Source organism: Pelodiscus sinensis, chromosome 3, assembly GCF_049634645.1.
Source record: "Pelodiscus sinensis isolate JC-2024 chromosome 3, ASM4963464v1, whole genome shotgun sequence".
NCBI lineage: Eukaryota > Metazoa > Chordata > Testudines > Trionychidae > Pelodiscus > Pelodiscus sinensis.
The window spans coordinates 43,064,975-43,088,033 of record NC_134713.1 but is presented as its reverse complement, the minus strand read 5'-3'; the positions used below and the strand labels follow the sequence as shown (position 1 = coordinate 43,088,033).

At 45.7% G+C, this 23,059-nt stretch overlaps 1 protein-coding gene across 1 annotated transcript in view; it reads right to left on the bottom strand.

The window, feature by feature from the left end:
* Positions 1–21,189: 21,189 nt before the first annotated feature.
* HCRTR2 (hypocretin receptor 2) overlaps positions 21,190–23,059 on the bottom strand; it is a 68,103-nt gene continuing 66,233 nt past the window's right edge. The window contains exon 8 of the mRNA XM_006110969.4: positions 21,190–22,967. Within this exon, the coding sequence (XP_006111031.2) occupies positions 22,774–22,967 (194 nt within the window). The 3' untranslated portion in view covers positions 21,190–22,773. The remainder of the gene's footprint in view (positions 22,968–23,059) is intronic.

Genomic DNA, 23,059 nt, shown 5'->3' with positions numbered 1-23,059 from the left:
TGTGATACCATCTACATGTTTTGTTAGTCTTTAAGGTGCTGCTAGACTTATTCATTTTTAAAAAAGTTTTTCCAGCAGAATAAGAAATTAAATGGCTTTGATAATACTGTTATACACAATGGGAAACTGAAGGATATAAATGAACAGGAACAAAGAATTAAATGCATAGGAGCATTTATGTCATCTTATTCTCTTCTATCAGCTTCCTATATTCATTGATTTTTCTTTTTCCATTCACATCCCCTGGGAAATGTCAATAACTGTCCTTACTACCTGCACTTACGCTTTCCACTCAGCAAACAAGGTCTGTTTGTTCAGACAAGGGTTCCCATTTGCAGGTCTTCTTGATGACTGACTTTCTTATCAGTGCTCAAGCTAGGTCACAAAACAACACGCTGGTTCCTGCGCCGTATTTACAGACTTGAGACTATTGCCAGGGCCGGGCTCGAATAAGTTTGTTAGGGGCCATATTCAGCAAAGCAAAGCCCGAGAGGGTGAAGTGAGCGCTCATCCATCCCTTACGGTTGTCCAGCAGCAGCAGGAATCAATAAAAAAAGGGATCAAACCAGGTAGGAAGAAGGGAAAGGGAAAGTCGTCTGACACACGAAGCATCAAACAATGGTGTGGAGAGAATTAGACTCACTTCACAGACATGCTCACCAGAGAGAGCGGATTTGACCAGACTTCTCAAACCAGAAAGGACCAAATACAGATCTAGGGGGGGGGGGGGGGGGGGGGGAGACGGACACTCCGCTGTATTCAGTTCAAGTCCATGCCCCGTTTTCAAGGTGCTATTTGACGATGTTCTGTTATTGCCCACGCTGCTAGCAAGGGCTGGCTCGACTAGATCCCTGTGCTCAGAGTGAGCCCTCTGGGTCCCAAAGGGAAAGCTGCTTTTCACCAGAGAGCCAGGCTGCTCCCTGCTAAAAACGAGCAGTCCCCATCCCGTGCCCAGGCGGGAGCTGTAGTCAGAACCGCGGCCAGCTCAGGCGGGAGGTGACCAAGCGGGGGTGCCTCAGCGGAGCGATTCGGGCACAGGGAGGGGCCAATCCCTGAGAGAGCCGTGCACACAAGCGTGCCGTGCCCCTGCGCGCTGCGGGGAGTCTGCAGGTGAGGCCGGGCCAGGGAGGGGCCGGGCGGTGCAGGCGGAGGAGCTGCAGAACTCGGCTGGCCGGCAGCAGTTTGTGCCTCCTCCCGAGCACGCCCAAACCGGGAGAACTTACCGAGGAACAGCAGCGAGCTCATGGTGCGCGTGGGGCTGCCGGAGTCGAGCGCAGGCGACGCACACGCCGGCTGGAGTCTCGGGCCGGTTTCAGCACCGCTGGTGGCGGAACAGCGCCCAGCTGCCAGCTCCGCCCGGCGATTGGGCAGCGGGCGCCGCCTCGGCAGAGCGCACCGAGCCCAGCCCCCTGCGGACTCCGGCTGGCCCGCGCAACAGGTGTGGCGGGAGGGGACGTGGGTGGGAGGCGGGTCGCTGAGCGCGCGGGCTTCGCTGCCGCTTCCTCTGGATCCCGCGCCGCTTACCCCCGAGGGCCACGCGGCCGGCGGCGGGTTTCAAACCGGATCGTCCCCGGGCCAGTGAGCGAGCGGGCCTGTGCAGCGAAGCCCAAGTTACTTTCCAGAGTTGCAGCCGCTGGCGGAGAGCGAGCGGAAGGAAGGCAGCAGCGGCGGGGCAGGAATGCGAGTGCCAAAGGGGCGGACCTGCCACAATTTGAGGCATACAGGCAGATTATAGACTCATAGACTCATAGACTTTAAGGTCAGAAGGGACCATTATGATCCTCTAGTCTGACCCCCTGCACAGTGCAGGACACAGAATCTCACCCACCCCTCTTAGAATAATCCTCTCACCTATATCTCCCATATTGAAGCCTTCAAATACTTTGAAGGTCCCAAGATGCAGAGAGTCCTCCAGCTGTGATCTGCGCCCCATGCTACAGAGGAAGGCGAAAAACCTCCAGGGTCTCTGCCAATCTACCCTGGAGGAAAATTCCTTCCCGACCCCAAATATGGCAATCAGCTAAACTCTGAGCATGTGGGCAATACCCACCAGCCAGACACCCAGAAATTCTCTATAGTAACTCCTATCATCCCTCCATGGACATATTTCCCACTGAAAATGAATGGTCAATTAGTTACCAAGATCATATTCTCTCATCAACCCATCCGCTTATCATAGAATCACAGAACTGGAAGAGATCTCAGAAGGTCATCAAGTCCAGCCCCCTGCTCTAGGCAGGACCAATCCCATCTAAATCAACCAGGCCAGGGCTTTGTCAAGCCGAGACTTAAACACCTCTAGGGATGGAGACTCCACTACTTCCCTAGGTAACCTATTCCAGTGCTTCACCACCCTCCTAGTGAAATAGTTTTTCCTAATATCCAACCTGGACCTCTCCCACCACAACTTGAGACCATTGCTCCGTGTTCTGCCATCTGTCACTACTGAGAACAGCCACTCTCCATCCTCTTTGGAACCTCCCTTCAGGAAGTTGAAGGCTGCTATCAAATCCCCTCTCATTCTTCACTTCTGCAGACTAAACAGACCCAAGTCCCTCAGCCTCTCCTCATAAGTCATATGCTCCAGCCCCCTAATCATTTTGGTTGCCCTCTGCTGGACCCTCTCCAATGCGTCCACATCCTTTTTGTAGTGGGGGGCCCAGAACTGGACACAATACTCCAGATGCGACCTCACCAAAGCCGAATAAAGGGGAATGATGACATCTCTGGATCTGCTGGCAATGCTCCTCTTAATGCAACCTAATATGCCATTAGCCTTCTTGGCTACAAGGGCACACTGTTGACTCATATCTAGCTTCTCATCCACTGTAACCCCCAGGTCCTTTTCTGCAGAACTACTACTTAACCGGTTGGTCCCCAGCTTGTAACTATGCTTGGGATTCTTCCGTCCCAAGTGCAGGACTCTACACTTGTCCTTGTTGAACCTCATCAGATTTCTTGTGGCCCAATCCTCCAGTTTGTCTAAGTCATTCTGTACCCTATCTCTGCCCTTATGCGTATCTACCTCTCCCCCCAGCTTAGTGTCATCCACAAACTTGCTGAGGGTGCAATCCATCCCCTCATCCAGATCATTAATAAAGATATTGAACAAAACCGGTCCTCGAACCGAACCTTGGGGCACTCTGCTAGAAACCGACCACCATCCTGACATCAAGCCATTGATCACTACCCGCTGGGCCCGGCCTTCTAGCCATCTTTCTATCCATCTTACCATCCATTTATCTAATCCACAATCCCTTAACTTGCTGGCAAGAATATTGTGGGAGACCGTATCAAAAGCCTTGCTAAAGTCAAGGTATATAGCACTGACTTCCCCATGTCCACTGAGCCAGTTACCTCATCATAGAAGCTAATCAGATTGGTCAGGCATGACTTGCCCTTTGTGAATCCATGCTGACTATTCCTAATCACTTTCCTCTCATCCAAGTGCCTCAATATGGATTCCTTAAGGATCCCTTCCATGATTTTTCCAGGATCCGAGGTAAGACTGACCAGCCTATAGTTCCCTGGATCGTCCTTCTTCCCTTTTTTGACGATGGGCACTACATTTGCCTTTTTCCAGTCATCCGGGATTTCTCCTGATCTCCACGACTTTTCAAAGGTAATAGCCAAAGGCTCCACAATGACATTTGCCAACTCTCTCAGTACCCTCGGATGCACTAAGTCCGGACCCATGGATTTATGTATGTTTAGCTTTTCTAAATAGTTCCTAACCTGTTCTTTACCCACCATGGGCTGTCCATCTGCATCCCATCTGGCGTCACTTGGCGCAGAAGTCCAGGAGCCGACCTTGTCCGTGAATACAGAGGCAAAGAAAGTATTGAGTACTTCAGCTTTCCCCACATCATCTGTCACTAGGTTACCTCCTTCATCCATTAGGGGCCGCACACCCTCTCTGATCACCTTCTTCTTGTTAACATGCCTGTAGAAACCTTTCTTGTTATCCTTCACATCCTTAGCCAGTCGCAATTCCGTGCCAATCAAGACGCGCTTTTCCGCAAAAAAGCCCCGATTGCCATTTTCACGATCGGGGCTTTTTTGCGGAAAACAAATCTGAGCTGCCTACACTGGCCCTTTTGTGCAAAAGTTGTGTGCAAAAAGGACTTTTGCCTGAATGGGAGCAGAATAGTATTTCCACAGGAAGCACTGATTTCTTACAATAGGAAGTCAGTGCTTTTCCAGAAATTCAAGCGGCCAGTGTAGACAGCTGGCAAGTTCCAGAAAAGCGGCTGATTTTCTGGAAAAACTGGCCAGTCTAGACACAGCTTATATACAGAATAAGACAGAGAATATTGTATTGCCGCTTATACATCCATGGTACCAGCTGTGTTTGCCTCATCTCAAAAAAAAGATACCTTCTGAAAAAAATTCAGAAACGGGCTACAAAAATTATGAGGGGTCTGGAACTGCTGCCAAATGAGGACAGATTAAGAAGACTGGGACTGTTCAGCTTGGAAAAGAAGATACTAATGGGAGGGATATGTCAGAGGTCTATAGAATCATGGCTGGTGTAGAGAAAGAAAAAGGGAAAAGTTATTTACTTGTTCCCAGAATCCAAAAACTAGGGGTCACCAAATGAAATTAATAGGTAAAATTTTAAAACAAACAGAAGGAAGTAGTTCTTCACACAATACACAGTGAACCTGTGGAACTCCTTGCCAGAGGATGTTGTGAAGACCAGGACTTTAACAGGGTTCAAAAAAGAACTAGATACATTCATGGAAGATATCCATTGATAGACTTATTAGCCAGGATGGATATGAATGGTGTCCCTACTCTCTTTTTGTCAGAAGCTGCAATGGGTACAGTGGATGGATCGCTTGATGATTACCAGTACTGTTCATTCCATCTGGGGCACAAGGCACTGGCCACTGTTGAAAGACAGGCTACTGAGCTAGATGGACCTTTGGTCTGACCCAGTATGACCATTCTTATGTACCTGAGCTATAAAGATTATACCTTTCACTTTATATCTGCTCTTAGATATCCCCTTGGAGAACAGCCATCCCGGAAGAAAAGTAAATGCAAAAGAGGAAGATGCATTAAAAAGCTTGCTTAGTTGCCTCTTAAGCTAGTGTGCTATACTGATAAAACTTGAAATACACTGGCTACACTTCAGGCAACACACCAGATATTAAAGAGACACCTCCTGGAATTATGACAAATTAAGAAGCCTGTTATTGTAAAAGGCCAATTCTTACATGATATAAGACCAGTCTTAAATGTCATGCAGCATAACGTGCTAGCTAACTCTAGTGCTATGGCAATTCTTTCTCCGAGTTCTCTTGGAACAATGGGGCAGGAGAAACTGGATTAGAATGTGTAAGAAAAACGTTCATGGGATCACTTTCCACTGAAGAATACAATTCCATCAAAATCAAAACACTTTACATATTTCATTTCCCTCCTCCCTCACCTCTAAATTTTCTTGTATGGAAATTCTCTTATGAAGCTGAACAAAAACCACATTTTGAAATTTGCACAACAGAATTCCCATTCTCTGACAGCTGTAAGTTGGATACTTACTCTCTAAGAGTTGCAGCACAAGAGAGGGTGATAATTCACAGCCTGGTCCCCTGTTCTCTCTCCTGCTGGCTTAACTCTGGGGGTATGTCTACACTGCAGCATTTTTCGGGAATAACGGCCATTATTCTGGAAAAACAATACTTGTGTCCACACTGCTATCACGTTCTTTTGTCAAACAGGTGAAAGAACAGAGGTTTTTTTCCGACAGTGGCAAACCTCTTTCTACAAGGAAGCATGCCTTTTCTGAAAAAGCTTGGAAAAAGGCACATGGACATGGAAGAGGGAGTTCTTTTGAAAAAAGAAGCCTCCAGGAAATAACACAGGTGCACTGGCCACTCCATCCAAACTAATGAGAACTCTTAAAGCTGCAGGAACCTTGGACAAGTCTTGTGGCAGGAAGCTGGCCCACCTCACCATTTGGCTCTGACTGACACAGGAATTTTGACCCATGGCTCAGCCATAAGCCCCCCAAGATACCCCTGGCCCTCACAGGGAGCAAAACCAGGGCTTCCAGGACCCAGCCAGGGGCCAGAAGAGGTGTGCACCATTGTGTTCTGTGGCAGAGATCCTGTCCCTCCTGGAGGTGTGGAGTGAGGAGGAGACGCTCCAGGATCTCTGCTCCCGGCAGCACAATGCCAACATATATGGCTGAGACTCTCACTGCAAGCGGTCACCACCCCCAATCCCTAGAACAGGGGTTCCCAATCTGGGGTACACGTATCCCCAGGGGGTATGAGAAGCTTGTCAAGGGGGGTATGGGGAATATTTGGTAAATAACTAGATTGTCCTAATTGAAATATTCCAAAAGTAGTAGTGTTAGTGAAAAAAATTGTGGATTCTAGAGTCTAAAATTTATTTCCTTTCATATTGAATAGGGGGTATAGGAAGGTTTACTAAAAGCCAAGGGGGTACAGGGACCGAAAAATGTTGGGAATCCCTGTCCTAGAACAAGTGAGGAGCAAGGTCAAAGAGCTCTGATAAGGCTATGCTAGGGCAAGGGAGTGCAACTCTCACTCTGGGGCAGGACCCCACTCCTGCCTCTACTACAACAAGCTCCACAGAATCTAGGGGTGGTGGTGCAGCCTTTTCCCATCTCTGGTGGTGGACTTGGGGCTAGAGATGCCTCTCCACACCTGCCTGAAGCTCCCTGCTGAGGAGGAGGAGAAAGAAGAGGAGGATGAGCTACAGAAGAAGGAGGGGTATGGCCAGCATGGTCACCTTCACTCTAGAGCTGGTACCCCAAGGTCTGGATATTTCCCAGGCATCCTCTGAGGATGGGGAGGGATCATCAGGTGAGTGCTCTCAATTCTTCACACACACTCACGGCAGGGGAGGTGGGTGCAGAGGAGATGGGGTATGATTATCACTTGGCCTGCTCGGCCTGGACATCGTGCTGCACTCCATGCACGTGGAAGCACGTGCTGCACCAGTGCTGCACCAGTCCATGCTATGTGGCCTCTGGAAACAGTCTCACAGTACCCCCAAGCTCCTGCTCACAGGTTGTGGGGACACCACACACACGTCTGACCCCTGGGGGATGCCATCCCACCACCACCCACCGCTGGAAGCAGGCTGTGCACAAGGGCACATGCACAGCCACATACAGACTGAGGAGTGCTACACACAGCACACGGCCATGCCTGCATGTGAGAGGCACCACCTGCTCCTACGGAAAGTGCTGCCAGGGGCAGGTGTATGTGCAGCCCCTATGGAAGACCAGGCTGGTCTAGGCCCCTCTCCTGCCCATGGGAGCCTAGTGTGGATGAACACTTCCCTTGCCTGCTTGTCCATGAGATGGGGTAGAAGGGTGGGAAGCATGGTCCCCTGGGCACCTCGGGGCCTCTGTGGGGCAGGGCCCATTGGTGTAGGCCACACATGGCCTTGTTCCCGGGACATCACTGTCCTATGGTCCGAGGACTGTTGCTTCCAGCTCATGGAGGAGGGCATGGCCTCAGGGACAGTGTTTGCATGGATGACTGACCGCCTCTCCCTCTTTATTTTTCACAGCCAGACCAGCCGTTGCTAAGGAGCGATCACTGCCAGCTGAGGCAGCCACCTTACCTTGGGGGAGCCACCAGTGCAGGAGGGTCTAGGAAGACCTCTTGAGACAGCATGTGGCCATCCTCCGGGACATGCAGCAAACCCTGGCACAGAAGATGCGGGATGACGCCAAATGCAGGCTCTGCTTGTAAAGCAGAGCCACCATCAGAGAAATGATGGCTCACTTGGATCCTGTCCCTGCTCCTTCCCCCCCCACTCCTGCTCCTCCTGACCCTGCTTCTGCCCTCTGCCATGCCTATGCCCTCTTCCCCCTGCCCCTGCCATGCCTGATCCCACTCTAGCCCCCCCTTCTGTCCATGCCCCTGTTGTCCCAGGTCCCACCCGCCCCAAGGTCGCTGAGGTCCCTGGACCTCAGGAGGCATTTCAAGCCACACCATTCCCAGCCCTAAGCCCCCTTCCTCCCCTGCCCCTATCCATGTTCTCAGCCCCCCTTCTCTCCAGATACTGTTTTATGAAAAAAATGCAGTTCTTTGTTTTTAACACAAAACTGATGTCTGTATGACTCTACGGGGAAGGGTGGGGCTGTAGTGGAAAAGCTATAAGGAGGGCAAGGCACAGGCCCCTAGTGGGAAGGCCCTGGGGAGAGTTATTGGGGTCCTTGAGAGAAACTCTCCCTCAGAACCTCCTGGATGTGCACCCCCACCTGATGGCCCTAGCGGATGGTAGCTATGTGTGGCTGCTCAAAGGCCCTTCCCTTCCTGCTGGCCTCTGGCCCTGACCCTGGTAGGAAGGTTCCCCCTTCCTCTCCATGATGTTGTGGAGAACACAACAGGCTGAAACCATCTTTGGGATGTTATATTCCCACACATCAAAGTGGGTCAGGAGGCATCTGAACCGCACCTTCAGGCACCCGAAGGCACATTCCACCTGCATGCGGGCCCGGCTTAGGTAGGCATTGAATTGGTCCATGCTGGGGTCCAGGTGGCCAATGTATGGCTTCATCAGCCACAGCTTAAGGGGGTAGGCTGCATCCCCCACTATGCACAGTGGCATCTGCACGTCTCCAACTTGAAAGTCATGCTGGGATAAGAATGTGCCAGCCTCCAGCTTGTGGTAAAGGCTGGAATTCCTGAAAATGTGGGCATTGTGCGCTGTGCCCGACCACCCAATGAAAATGTCTGTGACCTGTCCACAGTGGTCGACCAGGGCCTGCAGCACCATGGAGAAATAGCTCTTGCAGCTGATGTATTGGGCAGCTTGATGAACTGGTGTGCAGATGGGAATATGAGTTCCATGGATGGCCTCTCCGCAGTTGGAGAAGCCCAAGCAAATCTGGCCATGATGGGGTCCAGATCTCCCGGAGAATGACCCTGTGCATCAGGACAGATTTGATGTCCCTCACCACTTGCAGAGGAGAGAACGAAACATACAAAACAGAGAATCAGAGCAGGAGGGTGAGCCCTTGGGAGGTCCATGAATCCCCCTCGTCCTTCCGCACCAAATATCCCAGGAGCCTCCCCCTAGGAGGCCATCTCCCACACAGGGTTGAGTGAGGGAGGGATTGCAGAACCCCCCGACGATGGCTTCCTCCCCACCTTGAGGCCAGCCCCTGCACCCCCACCACCTTTTCCTTAGTGTCCTCCTCTCCAGAACTCCGCCCTCCCTCCCCCAGGGGAGAGGCGGGCCCTGACCACTGACTTTCCCATGCCAAACTGGTTGCCCACAGATCGGTAGCTGTCTGGCGTGGTGAGCTTCCAGATGGCAATGGCGACCCGCTTCTCCAGGGGGCTGGCAGGTTGCATCTGGGGGTCCCATTGTTGAAAGGCAGTGGCAAGCCAGGCACACAGCTCCATAAAGGTGACCTTCCACATTCAGAAGTTATGGAGGCACTGCTGCTTGTCCCACCACTCCATGACCTGCCAGTCTCACCAGTCAGAACTGGTATCCAACCTCCAAAACTGTCTCTCCATTGTGGGGTACGGTTGCAAGGACATTGCTCCCGCACCTAGGCAGAGGGTCTCAATGATGAGCTCTGTGTTGAGCTCATCCAGGGCCATGAAGGCAGCCTGCAGAAACTGCCACATGGCTGCATGGGGCCTTCGCACGCCAACGGGCAGCTCCATCTCAATGTCAAGGAATATGCTCTTATGTTCAAAAGCTGCGCAACCACAGCACACACTGCAAAAGCTTTACTGACCCTTGGAGAGGTAGGCAAGCACACAGAAAAAGCAGAGAAGCGGCTGTCCGGGGGGGTCCCTTTAAGCACATATCTCTCAGCTAGCCTTAGGCACTAGCACCCAGAGCAACTGCTGACCTAATGCCCTGTCTGAACTGGTTCTGGGTGGCTTTAAATGTGAGATAGTGTCCAATCAGTGTGGACACTATCTTTTGAAAAAGCAGATCATTTTTTCATTGCACTTTTGCCGTCTGGACGCTCTCTTTAGAATTATGCTTTTTTGAAAGAGCTCTTCTGGAAAAGCTTATTCTGAAAGAAGCTTGCCATCTAGACGTAACCTGGGGCTCTGCATATCCTCAAACCAGACTACAGCTATAGCCAAGAATTTTGCTAAAGTCTTGTGCTTGGTCTTAGCATTTTTATTTTCTCATTTTTTTCTTTTGTTGACCTGATCCATTCTTTATTAGTTTTTTCCATTTTTGTTTTTACTTTCACGCTTTTGTGTGCCTTCCTTCCACAACTCTTTACATTTGATTTTTCCCTCCTGAAGGATGAAGAATTTAGGGAAAAGATTCTTGCTTGTGTTTAGCCACCCTTTGGAAAATCTTGGGTTAGTTTTCCATAGCTTTGTCATATAATAGTACAGTAAGGTCTTGTTTCACAACATATAATTTGTAGAAACCCCTTCAACTGTCCACTCCTGTTAGCCTTTGGTAAGGACAGGACTGTGAGCATAAATAAATAAAAACAATTCAACAATTCAATTCATGAGTTTTCATGGAGTTTTCATGGAGTGTACCTTTCCTAGTAAAGCACAGAAGCACCAGGAAAGAATTTGGCCTAAGAAGAAGACAACTGAGCTTTTTCTATGATACAAAATGAAAACCAAACAAACATGTTACTGAGTGCATATTATCCCAGATTATTTTTTCTGTAGATGAATACAGATGTAAAGAAATAATGTTTTTCTTTTCCAGTGTTGACTGGGTTTAAAACAAAAGATGTTTTCCTCTTTCAGTATTTAATATATTTCCTGAAAAGACTATGTCAATAGAATGCATACAGTATATATACACACAGCTGCATATTTAATGCATTCTTATTGCTGAAAATCCTCAGCCAACATAGCCATTTGACAATGCATAGTGAGGCCATAAAAGTAATATGATAAATTTGTAAACTTAGTCTATAGTTCCAATCACATTAGCGACTCACAGTGGCAGGCTAGTTTTTCTACACTGCTTGTTTTATGATGGGTTTTTTTTTTTTTTTTTTGGTGCTCAGATGCTATGATAAAGGATACTCTGAGGCTACAGCTACAGTGCTGGTTTTTTTTTGCAGAAGAAGATATGCAAATTGTGCTCACATTTGCATATCATCTTCTGATTCTTTTTGCGGAAGAGATTTTGCTGCTAGTTGAAAAAACCCTGTAAAGTTTTTTCATGTATGCAGTGACTTAGTTGTATGGAGCAAATTGATAGTCAATAAAGCAATATCAAAATATTAACTTTTTACTTTTGGGGCTTTTGATCAGTGTTTATGTAAGCTGAGTGCTTGTGTGGCAGTGCGGGGCAGATACTAGCTCCCTGTAAGCAGGGCCAGGAGCTGGAAGCACAGCTGGGAGCTGGCAGCTGCCCCCACACTGCTGCCTCTGATATAGCTTCTGGCATCCACCATCCTGTGCTTTTGGCTCTCCCTAGGAGTGGACTCTGTTCCTGGAGGGCTGGCTGTGCTGTGGGTTCTACAGTATAAACTTTATACAGAAGAGCCTGCAGCACATAAGAACTAGGGGGTCACCAAATGAAATTAATAGGCAGCAGATTTAAAATAAACAGAAGGAAGTTTTTCTTCATGCAGTGCACAGTCAACCTGTGGAACTCCTTGCCAGAGGATGTTGCAAAGACCAGGACTTTAACAGGGTTCAAAAAAGAACTAGATAAATTCATGGAGGTAAGGTCCATCAATGGCTATTCGCCAGGATGGGTAGGAATGGTGTCCTTTGCTTCTGTTTGTTAGAGGCTGGAAATGAATGACTGGAGAGGGATCACTTGATGATTACCTCTTCTGTTCACTCCCTCTGGGGCATCTGGCATTGGCCACTGTTAGAAGACAGGCTACTGGGCTAGATGGACCTTTGGTCTGACCCAGTATAGCCATTCTTATGTTTTTATGAGATTTTCAGCAGTTATGTGGTTACCTAAATAACTGCCTTTTAACACCCCTAATTTAAATACCACCCAGCTGATTAGCAGAGTGTTCACAGCCAGCAACATGGGTTTCTAGTCATGGGGCTCATCAGCACATGCCTCAGTGCACATAACAAAATCTATCGTGCACATGAATGGAAAAAATTAGAGGAAGAATCGGCAACTGTCACCGAGGTCAGAATTAGGGCAAATCAGCTCTCCAGCAGAGGTCTCAGTATGTGCTCCTTGACCGTTGCCTGATCCTATCAGGTGACAAACAGCACCTGCCATAACGAGCCCCACGCACTTCGCATCCATTGGGCGTATGCAGCATTTCCCAAGGTCAGGCTGTAATTATGCGGGGAAGGGTGTGAAATGCTAAGATTATTGGCTTTCATTTGTAGTGCAGTTGCAAGTTTTACACCACTCAGAGCACAGGCCATCCCAGCCACACTTTCTCCTGTCCCCCTCATGTGATTCTGTGCTGAAGGGATGCCAGGGCTCCCTCACTCCACAGAGACAAAGGAAGCTTAAAAAACCCCTTTGTGCCGTCAGAGCTCTATAGGCTGGAATCTCAATTTTCAACATGGACATAAGTTAATAACTGAATTGTATATTAACTTTGACTTTCCTAAATTGTGCTAGTTTGTAACATCAGTAAATATAGCTGGAAAATATCTTCAGCTCTCTATGTTGGAATGTTAAGTAAATAATCTGTTGCCTGATAAAATATTCTTCTTGAACAAAACTCAAACACTAGGAGTAGGAATGGTTTTTTTTTCCCCAAAAAGTTCGTATCTCAGATTCTTGGATTAGTGGCTTGGAGTGAAAAAGGAATAGGCTTCCAAGGTTAAAGACTATGATGTAAAAAAGACTGAAACCTGGTAGCAGAATTCAGCTCTACTATCTGACAATGTCCCTCAAGAAGAGGGCTTGTTATTTATGAAGAAAATCTCCTTGAGAGACATTAAATTACATTTTGATTATAACCCTCCAGGAAGCAATTGCTAGTTTGTCTGAGAGGGATCATAGGTCAAAGTGGTGATGACTTGATTTGCGGCATCATCCTGTGAATTGTAACTATTTGGAGTCGTCAGTTGCTGGTGTCAAAGTAGGTGTCTGCTCTCGTGAGGGCATGTGCACAAAACATCCCCACCTGCCTTGGAGAACAATTGCAGTACCTCGTATATACAGGTATCTAACTGATCAATGAACCAGTGAAAGGCACTAGGGAGAAGACGTTTATTAAAGAAAAGGCATAAAAAAGCACAACCCTTTACAAAGCAAGGAAAAAGTGAATCCAGTTCACCAATCAGCCTCAGTCTGCAACTCTGGTGGTGTCTGTAGAACAGTAGAACATGCATACATAATGAACAGTTCAGAAGGCCTTATGTTTTAAAGGCCCATTGCTGGCAAATGGGTGTGGGTGGAAGAAGTCTTTAGTAGACAAAGGTTAACAGCTACACGAATCCAAACAAAAAGGTAGCTGCAGGTTGAGTGCTTCTCAGAAATGCAGTGCAACACAGATGTCTTGTGCAAAAACATATGGTATTTGAGTCCTGTACAGAGCAAAGTCCAGTGTCCAAAAGGTACATTCCAGGAGTTTGTTTTAACAAAATGAATAACATTTGCAGAGGCATCCCTTGAGTTATTCACTATAGCAACTTTTCCTAAATTAGGTCAGAAGATACCATTCATTACAAGATGATAGTGGAACTCTTCACAAATTTTGCCTTTTCTGCTTTCCTATCAAGGGAAGAATAACAGGATAACAACATATTGTGTTGAACTGCCACCCAACTGTGCTTTGCTCATCCCTCCTGAAATTATTCTCTTTTTACATACTTTCCAGTGGTTGCTGGACCCAGCATTTCACAGCATCATTAAAAATGAGAACTTTTGAGATTAAACTTTCTCTAATGACACTTTCATTCCAGATACCAGTTTTCAGATCGGAGAGCAAATTATGCTTTACCTTTCACCTTTCAACTTATTTTTGTTAAAAAAAAAAAGCAAAAAAAGCTAGAACACTTCTGGAACTATTCATGCCTATTTTTAATGTGCCTTCATTCTCCATGTCCAGATTTTCCCCCCATTGTTTGTAACAACTTTGAGGCTAATACAACTTTTTTGTTGGTGTTGGCTCGGGCCAAATTTGGGCTTTTACTATAAAGTGAATTAAAATTTTAGCTATGGAACAAATAGGAAATCCTGTTTTCCATTCCTAGTTGCCTGGAATTTTTTTTTACCTTAGGGGGACAGCATTAAAGTCTCTGGCTCAAAAGAAAATTACATCACAGCTTTGTTTGAAAAATTAAACTTATACATATGAATCAATGAATGATTCCCATACATTTATTTTACTTTAAAGTACACTTTCCAGTGCTGGTTTCTTCTTATTTTTTTACTTTACAAAACCAGCTTGATCTACAGACAGGGAATTACTTGTCCTCTCAGTCCTTCCCTTTCTCACCATAAATCAGGAATCACTCCACTGAAGACAATTAATTTACACAATTATAGCACTGATGTCAATAAGATGAGGGTAAAGCACAAAGTGATAAGTGCTTAATAAATATTAAAGGAGAGAGGGTTTATGAGTGTCTCTGTTCAGAATCAAAACTAGAAATATTGATTTTCAGTAATAGGACTAGTTTAAAAATTTTTCTCAAAATTGTTTTCAATGGACTTTTTTTTATAAAATGAATGATTTTGGGAAAAGTGTCTCCTTTCTCTATTTAATTTTGATTTCCTCAGAAAACTTTAATTCTCTCAAATAAAACAAAAAATCAGTTTTCATCTCACAAAAGAAATCCTATGGACATTGGAGTTTAACTGCCCAATACTCCCATTCTTCTGTAAGGGCCATGCTTCTCATTCCAGCTGGACAAAATCTCCCACAATGCACTGCAGGCATGAAATTGATACAATGTACTATTTTCTCCAACCAAGCAAGGAGACATTGGAGCAGGGAGCCTATCCCATAGGGAATTGGGAACACAAGGCACATGAATTACAAGGCATTTGAAATACCTCATTGGCATTGCCAAACTAAAATATTTTGATTTTTGATTTTCTGTTAAAACTCAATTTTCCATGTTTTTTTTTCTGTCCAGCTGTATTAATGACTAAAACCTATGGCCTAACCAGCAGGAAAGACAGCAAATTGTAAAAACAAACAAACATGGCAACCAACATTTTAAACTTAATTATAAGATTACAGAAGCCCTAAGTAAGGCCAATATTTTCATACATTGCTGACTAAAATTAGCCTTATTTTCAGTGCATTGAACACTTGTAGCTCCTGTCACCTTGCATGGAAGTTAGGGGTTCTTAACACATCTGAAAATCAGGTTATTTAGGCTATGTCTACACAGCAGCATTATTTCAGAATAACTGATCATCAGAAGGGACCACCAGTTCATATAGTCTGACTTCTGTACATCTCAGGGGCCCAACACCATCCACCTCCTACTCCAAAGCCAGCAACCTTAATCACACCAAAGTTTTATAGGTCACAGGAGACTAAATTAGGAAGTGTCACAGACAGAGAATAAGAGGGATGAAGGTGCACTTATGCTAACCCCCCTGCAGTGACAGGGATCTGATTAAGTGAGATATAGTCAGGATCTGATTAAGTGAGAGATAGTCAAACAATCCCAGCAAGTTCCCCACACTCCATGCTCAAAGTCAAACCCTCTAAACTCACTGCCAATTTGTCCTGGAAGAAAATTCCTTTCAGGGCAGAAGGGTCCATCATTCCCACATAGACTGACCTACTCTAAATCGCACACCATACAACCTCACTGACCAACTCCTATAGGTCCATTACCTCTGGCTCAGTTGCTGAGGTCTGCAAATCTTGATTTTAAAAATTCAAGTTACAGAGAAGCTATCATTTACTAAAATTCAAAACAGAAAGTGACCTATATCTCATGTGGCAGAGGAAGGCTACCCACCCACACTCCCCAGGGTCTCTGCCAACCTGAACTGGGGAAAATCGTTCCTGATTCAAATATGGTGGTCAGTTAGATTCTGAGCATATGGAGGAAACCCACAAGGCAAACATTTGGAAAGAATTCTCTTGGAGACCTCCCCATCTCATGTGCCATGTTAGGCTGTTGGAGATATTTGCTAATTGCAGTCATGGTTGGGTCATATGCCATTGTAGGCAAACTAATCATACCATCCCCTCCATAAACTTTCAAGCTCAGCCCTGAAACGAGTTAGTGTTTAGGTCTCCAAAGAATGCTATTCCCAAACTTCACTCCTCTGATGTAAAATTGCCTTTTTCTAATTTCAAGCCTAAACTTATCTATGGACTGTTTGTACCAATTTATGCTTGTACCTATATTGGCCCTTCACTCAAATAACTCATCTCCTTTCCTGATGTATCTCTCTGATAAATGTGTAGAGAGCAATCATATCTCCCCTCAGTTTTATTAAGCTAAACAAGCTAAGCTCCTAAAGTGCCCTATCAAAAGTTATGTTCTCCATTCCTCTGATCATCCTAGAAGTTCTTCTCTGCATCTCTTCCAGTTTGAGTTCCTCTTTCTGAAATATGGGTGATCAGAATTGCACACAGTATTCCAGGTGAGGTCTCACCCATATCTTGTATAACAGTATTCATACTTCCTCCTCTTTACTGAAAGGCTTTGTCTTCACTGTGAGTTCTTCTGGCAGAAAATATGAGGGACTCATTAGCATAAGTCATTAGCATATTTTCTTCAGTTTCTTATTGCACAAGCAGTGTGGATATGTTTTTGTGTGTGCAAAAAACCCATTTTGTGCAAGATCCTTATGCCTCTCCAGGACAGTAAAGACAAAACTAAAGTACTGCTCCTGACAGAACCTAAGACTGCATTATCCTTTTTCACAGCTGCATCACTTTGGTGGTTCATAGTCATGCTGTAATCAATATATTTGCATTTTTCACCTCCTCTTTTCCATCAACTAAGTCCCTTCTTTATAGCAACTATTTTTATTAGCCCCTAAATACATTATTACATGTAATCCTATTTCTATTATTCCAGTTTTCCGGGATGTCCAAATCTTTCAGTAAGATATTACAGCCCTCCTCCATAAAGAGAATACCTCCCAACTTTTGTGAAATCTAGAAATTTCATTAGCATAATCCCACCTTTTTAAATTATTTCCAAAAGCAATTACCAAGGAGCTCCACTAGTAACTTCTCTTCAACCTGACAGTTCACCTTTCAGCATGACCTACCTTAGTCTCCCCTTTAACCAATTCTTTATCCAGTTTCTAGTCTCATATTAATTCCATCTTTCTCAATTTTAACTAATAAGTATTCTCACCAACCTTTTCACCACTATTGGAGATGAGCCACATCCATTCAGATTTAATTAGCACTGATGTCACAGTTTCATCTCTGTGTCTTCCTTCCTTCCTTCTGAGGACATGGTTGTAGCTCACAAAAGCTTATGCTCTCATAACCTAATAAATTTGTTAGTCTTTAAAGAGCCACCAGACTCGTTGTTTATACCAAACATATTACTTAACTACCGCTAGATTAGATTTACTACACATCGTCTCTCTAGAAAATCAGTTAGGTCATGAGCAAGAACCAGTTAACTACACTTGAGAGAGAGAGTGAGAGAGAGAGAGAGAGAGAGCGAATGCTTATTGCCTCAGAACACTGGACTATCCTGTCCAAGGTACCAGCTGTGGATTGGGCTAGCCTAAGAAAGTAGCTTTAGTGACTGCAGTACAGGGCTCTGGGCTAAAGGGAACCCACAAAAAGATTTGCACTTTTGGTGGTCGAGAGATTTTTTTGTGAGGCCCTCTTAGTCCAGGGCCCTGGGTTGCAGACACTAAAATCCCTTCATTCTGGCCCTGCCTGATTTGGGGGTGGGGAGATGCAGCTCCGCACACTGTCATTCCTCCTCCCATCCTTACTGGGCTGGAGCTGAAAATATTGGAAGTTCTGTCCATGGGCTTCCCTGGCCTGCATGCTCCACCCCTGCAGCAGTGGGGAGTGGTGCCTGGAGGCAACAATGTTGGCACAAAACTTTGGCAAGCACAGGGCAGCACACAGAGCCACCTGCTCCCTGCGCTTGTGCCACCAAAGGGGAGCAACTCCGGGTAAGCAACCCAACCTCCTGCCCCAGCCCTGAGCCCCTTTCACATCTTAACTCCTACTTGGACCCCACCACCTATCCTGAGCCCCCCTCTTGCATCTGTTTGCCCTTAGTCCCTTCCTGAGACCTAACTCCCTCACAGACCCTACACCTCCTTCCTTGAGCCCTTCCAGCACTCCAAACCCTGTGTCCCCTGTCGTGTCATGTCCAGCCCCACCCAGACCCTGCACCCCCTCCCTCCCACACTCTGAACTTCTCATTTGGACCCACCTAGGGGGCTCACAAAATCTAATTGCCCATGGCCCCTGTAAGAGTTAATCTGGCCTGGCTGTGGCCATCCCTGATATTTCAAAGCAAGGAGACCAAAAAGATGGCAGAATGCATTGGGGATATAAAATCTCTTCCTCAGCATTGCAGGTGCCTGGCTGAAGCCCTGAGGCATGAACTTTCGAAACACATGACATGAACCAGAAGGGATGCCCCACTGCTGCTAAACCCCCCTGTCCTTTATTATTACAAGCAACCTAGGTGTACAATCAATGTATTGAGTTGTCTCTTAAATCTAATTAAATTGTTCACTGCTACAACTCCTATTGGGAAGCTGTTTCGGACCCTCATTCCTCTGGTGGTAAGAACCCTTCTTCTAATGTCTAGCCCTGTTCATAACCAATCAGTTTTGTGCCAATGTTTTTGTTGTTGTTTAAATAGCTTTTCCCCTCTCCCTGGTGTATTTCTGGAGAGAATCATATCACCTTGCAGCCTTCTCTTTGCAAGGTTAAGGAAGCCAATCTCTCCCACTATCCTTTCATAAAACAGGTCCTCCATTCCCCTCATTATTTTTGTAGCTCTTCTCTGTACCTGATCCAGTTTGAATTCATCTTTCTTGCACATAGGTGACCAGAACGATAAACAGTATTACAAATGCCTTGTGCAATGGCATTTATACTTCCCTTTCTCTCTCTGCTGGAAACACCTCTTTTTATACATTCTAGCATTTGCATTTACCCTTTTTGCAGCAGTACTCACATTGATGGCTTATCACTTCTGTGGTCAACCCACCTACCCAGGACCCTTTCCTCCTCTGTCGCTTCCAGTTGATGAGCCCTCACTTTGCAGTAGCAATTCTTATTAGATCAGTACATGACTCTTCACTTTGCACTGTCAACTTTTATCCTATTTCTAATAGTCCAGCTTTCAAGGTAATCCATAAAATTCTGTAAAATGTTAGATCCTTCTTTGTATTGCTAATGCCTCCCAGCTTTGCATGAATATCAACTTTCATTAGCATTCTTCAATTTTTGTGCCAAAGTCATTAAAAATATTTAATAAAATTGGTCCCAAGACTTGAGTCCTGAAGGTGTCCACTAGTTACTTCACTCCTGTGACTTTTCAGCAGAACTTTTCTGCTTTCTACCCTTTAGTCAGTACTTTATCCACCTCATAATTCTTGTACCACCCTATTTACTCTACTTTAACTAATAATTCTCATGTGGTACCATGTCAAATGTTTTACTGAAGTCTACATATATAGGTCTTCTGCATTTCGCTTATCTAAAATCCCGCAGTTATTTTCTCAAAGAAAGAAATCAGTTTAATCTGTCATGATCTACATTTGGCAAACGCATGCAACATTTTATTCCCTTTAGCATTTACTCCCACCATATTTAATTATTTTTCCTTCTGAAATCTTTCATTCTACTGAGGTTAGACTAATAGTTCTATAATTGACCAAAGCACATTCGCTATTCTCCAGTCATGTATTGTTCCAAAACAGATTTATTAAAAATCCTTGCTATTAGGCTAGAATTCTCATGTGACCGTTCTTTCAATATTCTGGGATGAAAATTGTCTGTTCTTCCTGATTTTAACATTTTAAATTTTGAGTTTTTCATTGACATTAGGGGTGGTAATTTCTATGGGTATGTCTACACTACAAAGTTAATTCGAACTAACAGACGTTAGTTTGAATTAACTTTGATAGGCGCTACACTAGTGCTCCGCTAGTTCTAACTTAATTCGAACTAGCGGAGCGCTTAGTTCAAACTAGGTAAACCTCATTCCACAAGGACTAAGCCTAGTTCGAACTAATTAGTTCGTATTAAGGGCTGTGTAGCCACTTAATTCGAACTAGTGGGAGGCTAGCCCTTCCCAGCTTTCCCTGGTGGCCACTCTGGCCAACACCAGGGAAACTCTATTGCTCCCCTCCCGACCCCGGACCCCTTAAAGGGGCACGGGCTGGCTACGGTGCCCGTGACAGGTGCAAGCCTGCCAGCACCCAGCCAGCAGACCCTGCACCTGGCACAGCTCGAGCCAGCCACCCGCTGCCACCCAGCCCTCCGCCTCTTCCCGGGACCAGGCTGGCGGCTCCCGGGAGCCTACCCAGGACCACAAGACGCGGGTGCCCGCCTGGTCTAGTGCAGACATCGTGGACCTCGTCCACGACTTCCACACTAGGCACAGGAAAGTGGCCGTCTAGGGCAGGATAGCTGCCAGCCTGGCCACCCAGGAGCAGGTTTGCATGAAAATCAGGGTGGTCCACTGAGACCCCCGACCCTGAGCCGTGAGCTTAGAATGGCCGTACTGGGTCAGACCAAAGGTCCATTTAGCCCAGTGGCCTGTCTGGCGACAGTGGCCAACACTAGGTACTCTGGAGGGGATGGACGGAGGACAATGACCAAGCCATTTGTCTTGTGCCATTCATCTCCAGCCTTCCACAAACAGAGGCCAGGAACACCATTCCTACCCCCTGGCTAATAGCACTCCATGGACCCAACCTCCATGACTTTATCTCACTTCTCTTTAAACGCTGTTCTAGTTGTAGCCTTCACAGCCTCCTGCAGCAAGGAGTTCCGCAGGTTGACTATTTGCTTTGTGAAGAAGAACTTTCTGTTATTTGTTTGAAGCCTGCTACCCATTCCTTTCCTTTGGTGTCCTCTAGTCCTTCTATTATGGAAACTAATGAAGAACTTTTCTGTATGCACCCTCTCCACACCACTCATGCTTTTATAGACCTCTATCATATCCCCCCTCCGTCTCCTCTTTCTAAGCTGAAAAGTCCAAGTCTCTTTAGCCTCTCTTCATATGGGACCTGTTTCAAACCCCTCATCATTGTAGTTGCCCTCCCTTTTCCCACCCTCTCTCTTCCCCTCTCCCACCTCCTTTTCTCAGTCTCCCCAAGTTTTGTTCAATAAAGAGAGTTTCTATTTTTGAACACACGTGTCCTTTATTTTGTACATCAGGAAGGGGGGCTAGGGAGGGGTAAGTGGAAGGAGGTGAGGGAAGAATGGGGTACGAGCCCCCGATGGGGAGGACTGGACTGGCTCTCCTGCAGCCCCCCGATTGAACCCCCCTCCCCGGAATAGCAGCCTGCAGCAAGTGCATCCGGGCTGATGGCCGAGTGCTGTGATGTGCTGAGTGTGGGCACTCAGGGCACTCCAAGCCAGGACTGCTTTGCAAGCGGGGAACTCCCTGAGAACTGTCTGTCCAGGGTGGCGATCGGGACCCTTTAAGCACAGCCCTCGGCTAGCCTGAGACAGCAGCTCCATGCTCTAAGTCCTCATCTGATGCCCTGCCGGCACTGCTTCCGGCCATCCTTAACCCCAGTTCAGGGTCCACTCTGTGTGGACATGCTAGTTCGAATTAGCAAAACGCTAATTCAAACTAGTTTTTAAGTCTGGATGCGCTAATTCGAATTAGCTTAGTTAGTTCGAACTAAGTTAGTTCAAATTAGCGCTGTAGTGCAGACATACCCTATTTCTGTTCACTCATTTCCAACAGCCATCTTGCCTTCTTTCCCATGTTCTATACTATCAGCCTTATTGAAAACTGAGGCAAAGTATTCAGTTAGTTTTTGGGCCATATCTAAATTATTTTGAATTACCTCCCTATCTAAGTGTCATCTATCAGAAATAAATAGGCTCCACCAGTATCACGAAGCATTTATTCTCTAATTTGTATCAGGTAGCATAAAATTTCCCACTATGACACAATTCCCAGTAGTGTTTCCTCTCTTTTATTTCTTGTCTTAATTGAAATATATATTATTATGATAGAGATAAATACTAGTATCTCTATTTGAGTCTTGAGCTTGGGGATTTATGGCAAATCCCTATAGCTGTCCTAAAAGAACCCCTTCTGTTCTTCCCCAAAGTGGTAATGACCCAAATTATGTTTGCCTATACAGACAGTTTTTTCTTTACCGTTTACATTGATGTATAATGCTACCCCATCACCTTTGTCTCCTAAATAGTCATACTCTTCAATGCCAGCCAGAAGTGCTATTCCAACATATTTCTGCAATCCATATATGAGGTTTGAACTCCTGGATTAGTATTTCAGATCCTTCATTTTATTGTCCAGACCCCATGCATGTGTGTATCATCTGTAAAGGCAATTTCAAAATTCCACTAATGCATAGGAGGAGCAAGTGTTCTTTGCAATTAAAGTCATTAATGATATCAGAATGTAACAAATATTATTGACTCCTTGCTTTGAAATACTCAATTCTTTACATGAGGCATTTTAGAACATTACACAACATCTGAATATATTAAAAGTAAATATATCCAGTATTTACAAAGCATGATGCAAAATATTTTTAAAAAAAAGTCTTGTAAAGATGTGTACTCTCATGATGAGGTAAGTAAGTTTCCATAAGAGTGGGAATTGAAGAAACAGTCATTTTGAAGGAATTCCTTTGTCCAGCTGTTGTGTTGTCACTGGTATGCCATTCATAGGTTGTTTTAAATGTACAGAGCAAAACTCATCCCTGGTGTAACTCCATTAAGGTCACTTTGGTTACACCAGGGTTGTTTTTGGCCCACTCTTTGTTATCTGTTGTGCCACTCTCTTCCACAGAAACATTCTCTGCTTCAGCTAAACTTGAAGTTGTGTTCATCCCTGGTGTACACAGGTGCAATTCCACTGACTTCAATGGACTGAGTTTGGCCATGACCCCTGTAACATATAATAGGGATTTTAAAGTGATTTTACTGCATATAAAGGGGCCAGTCTGGATGTCTCTGTTAGCAGTATACAAGCAACCAAAG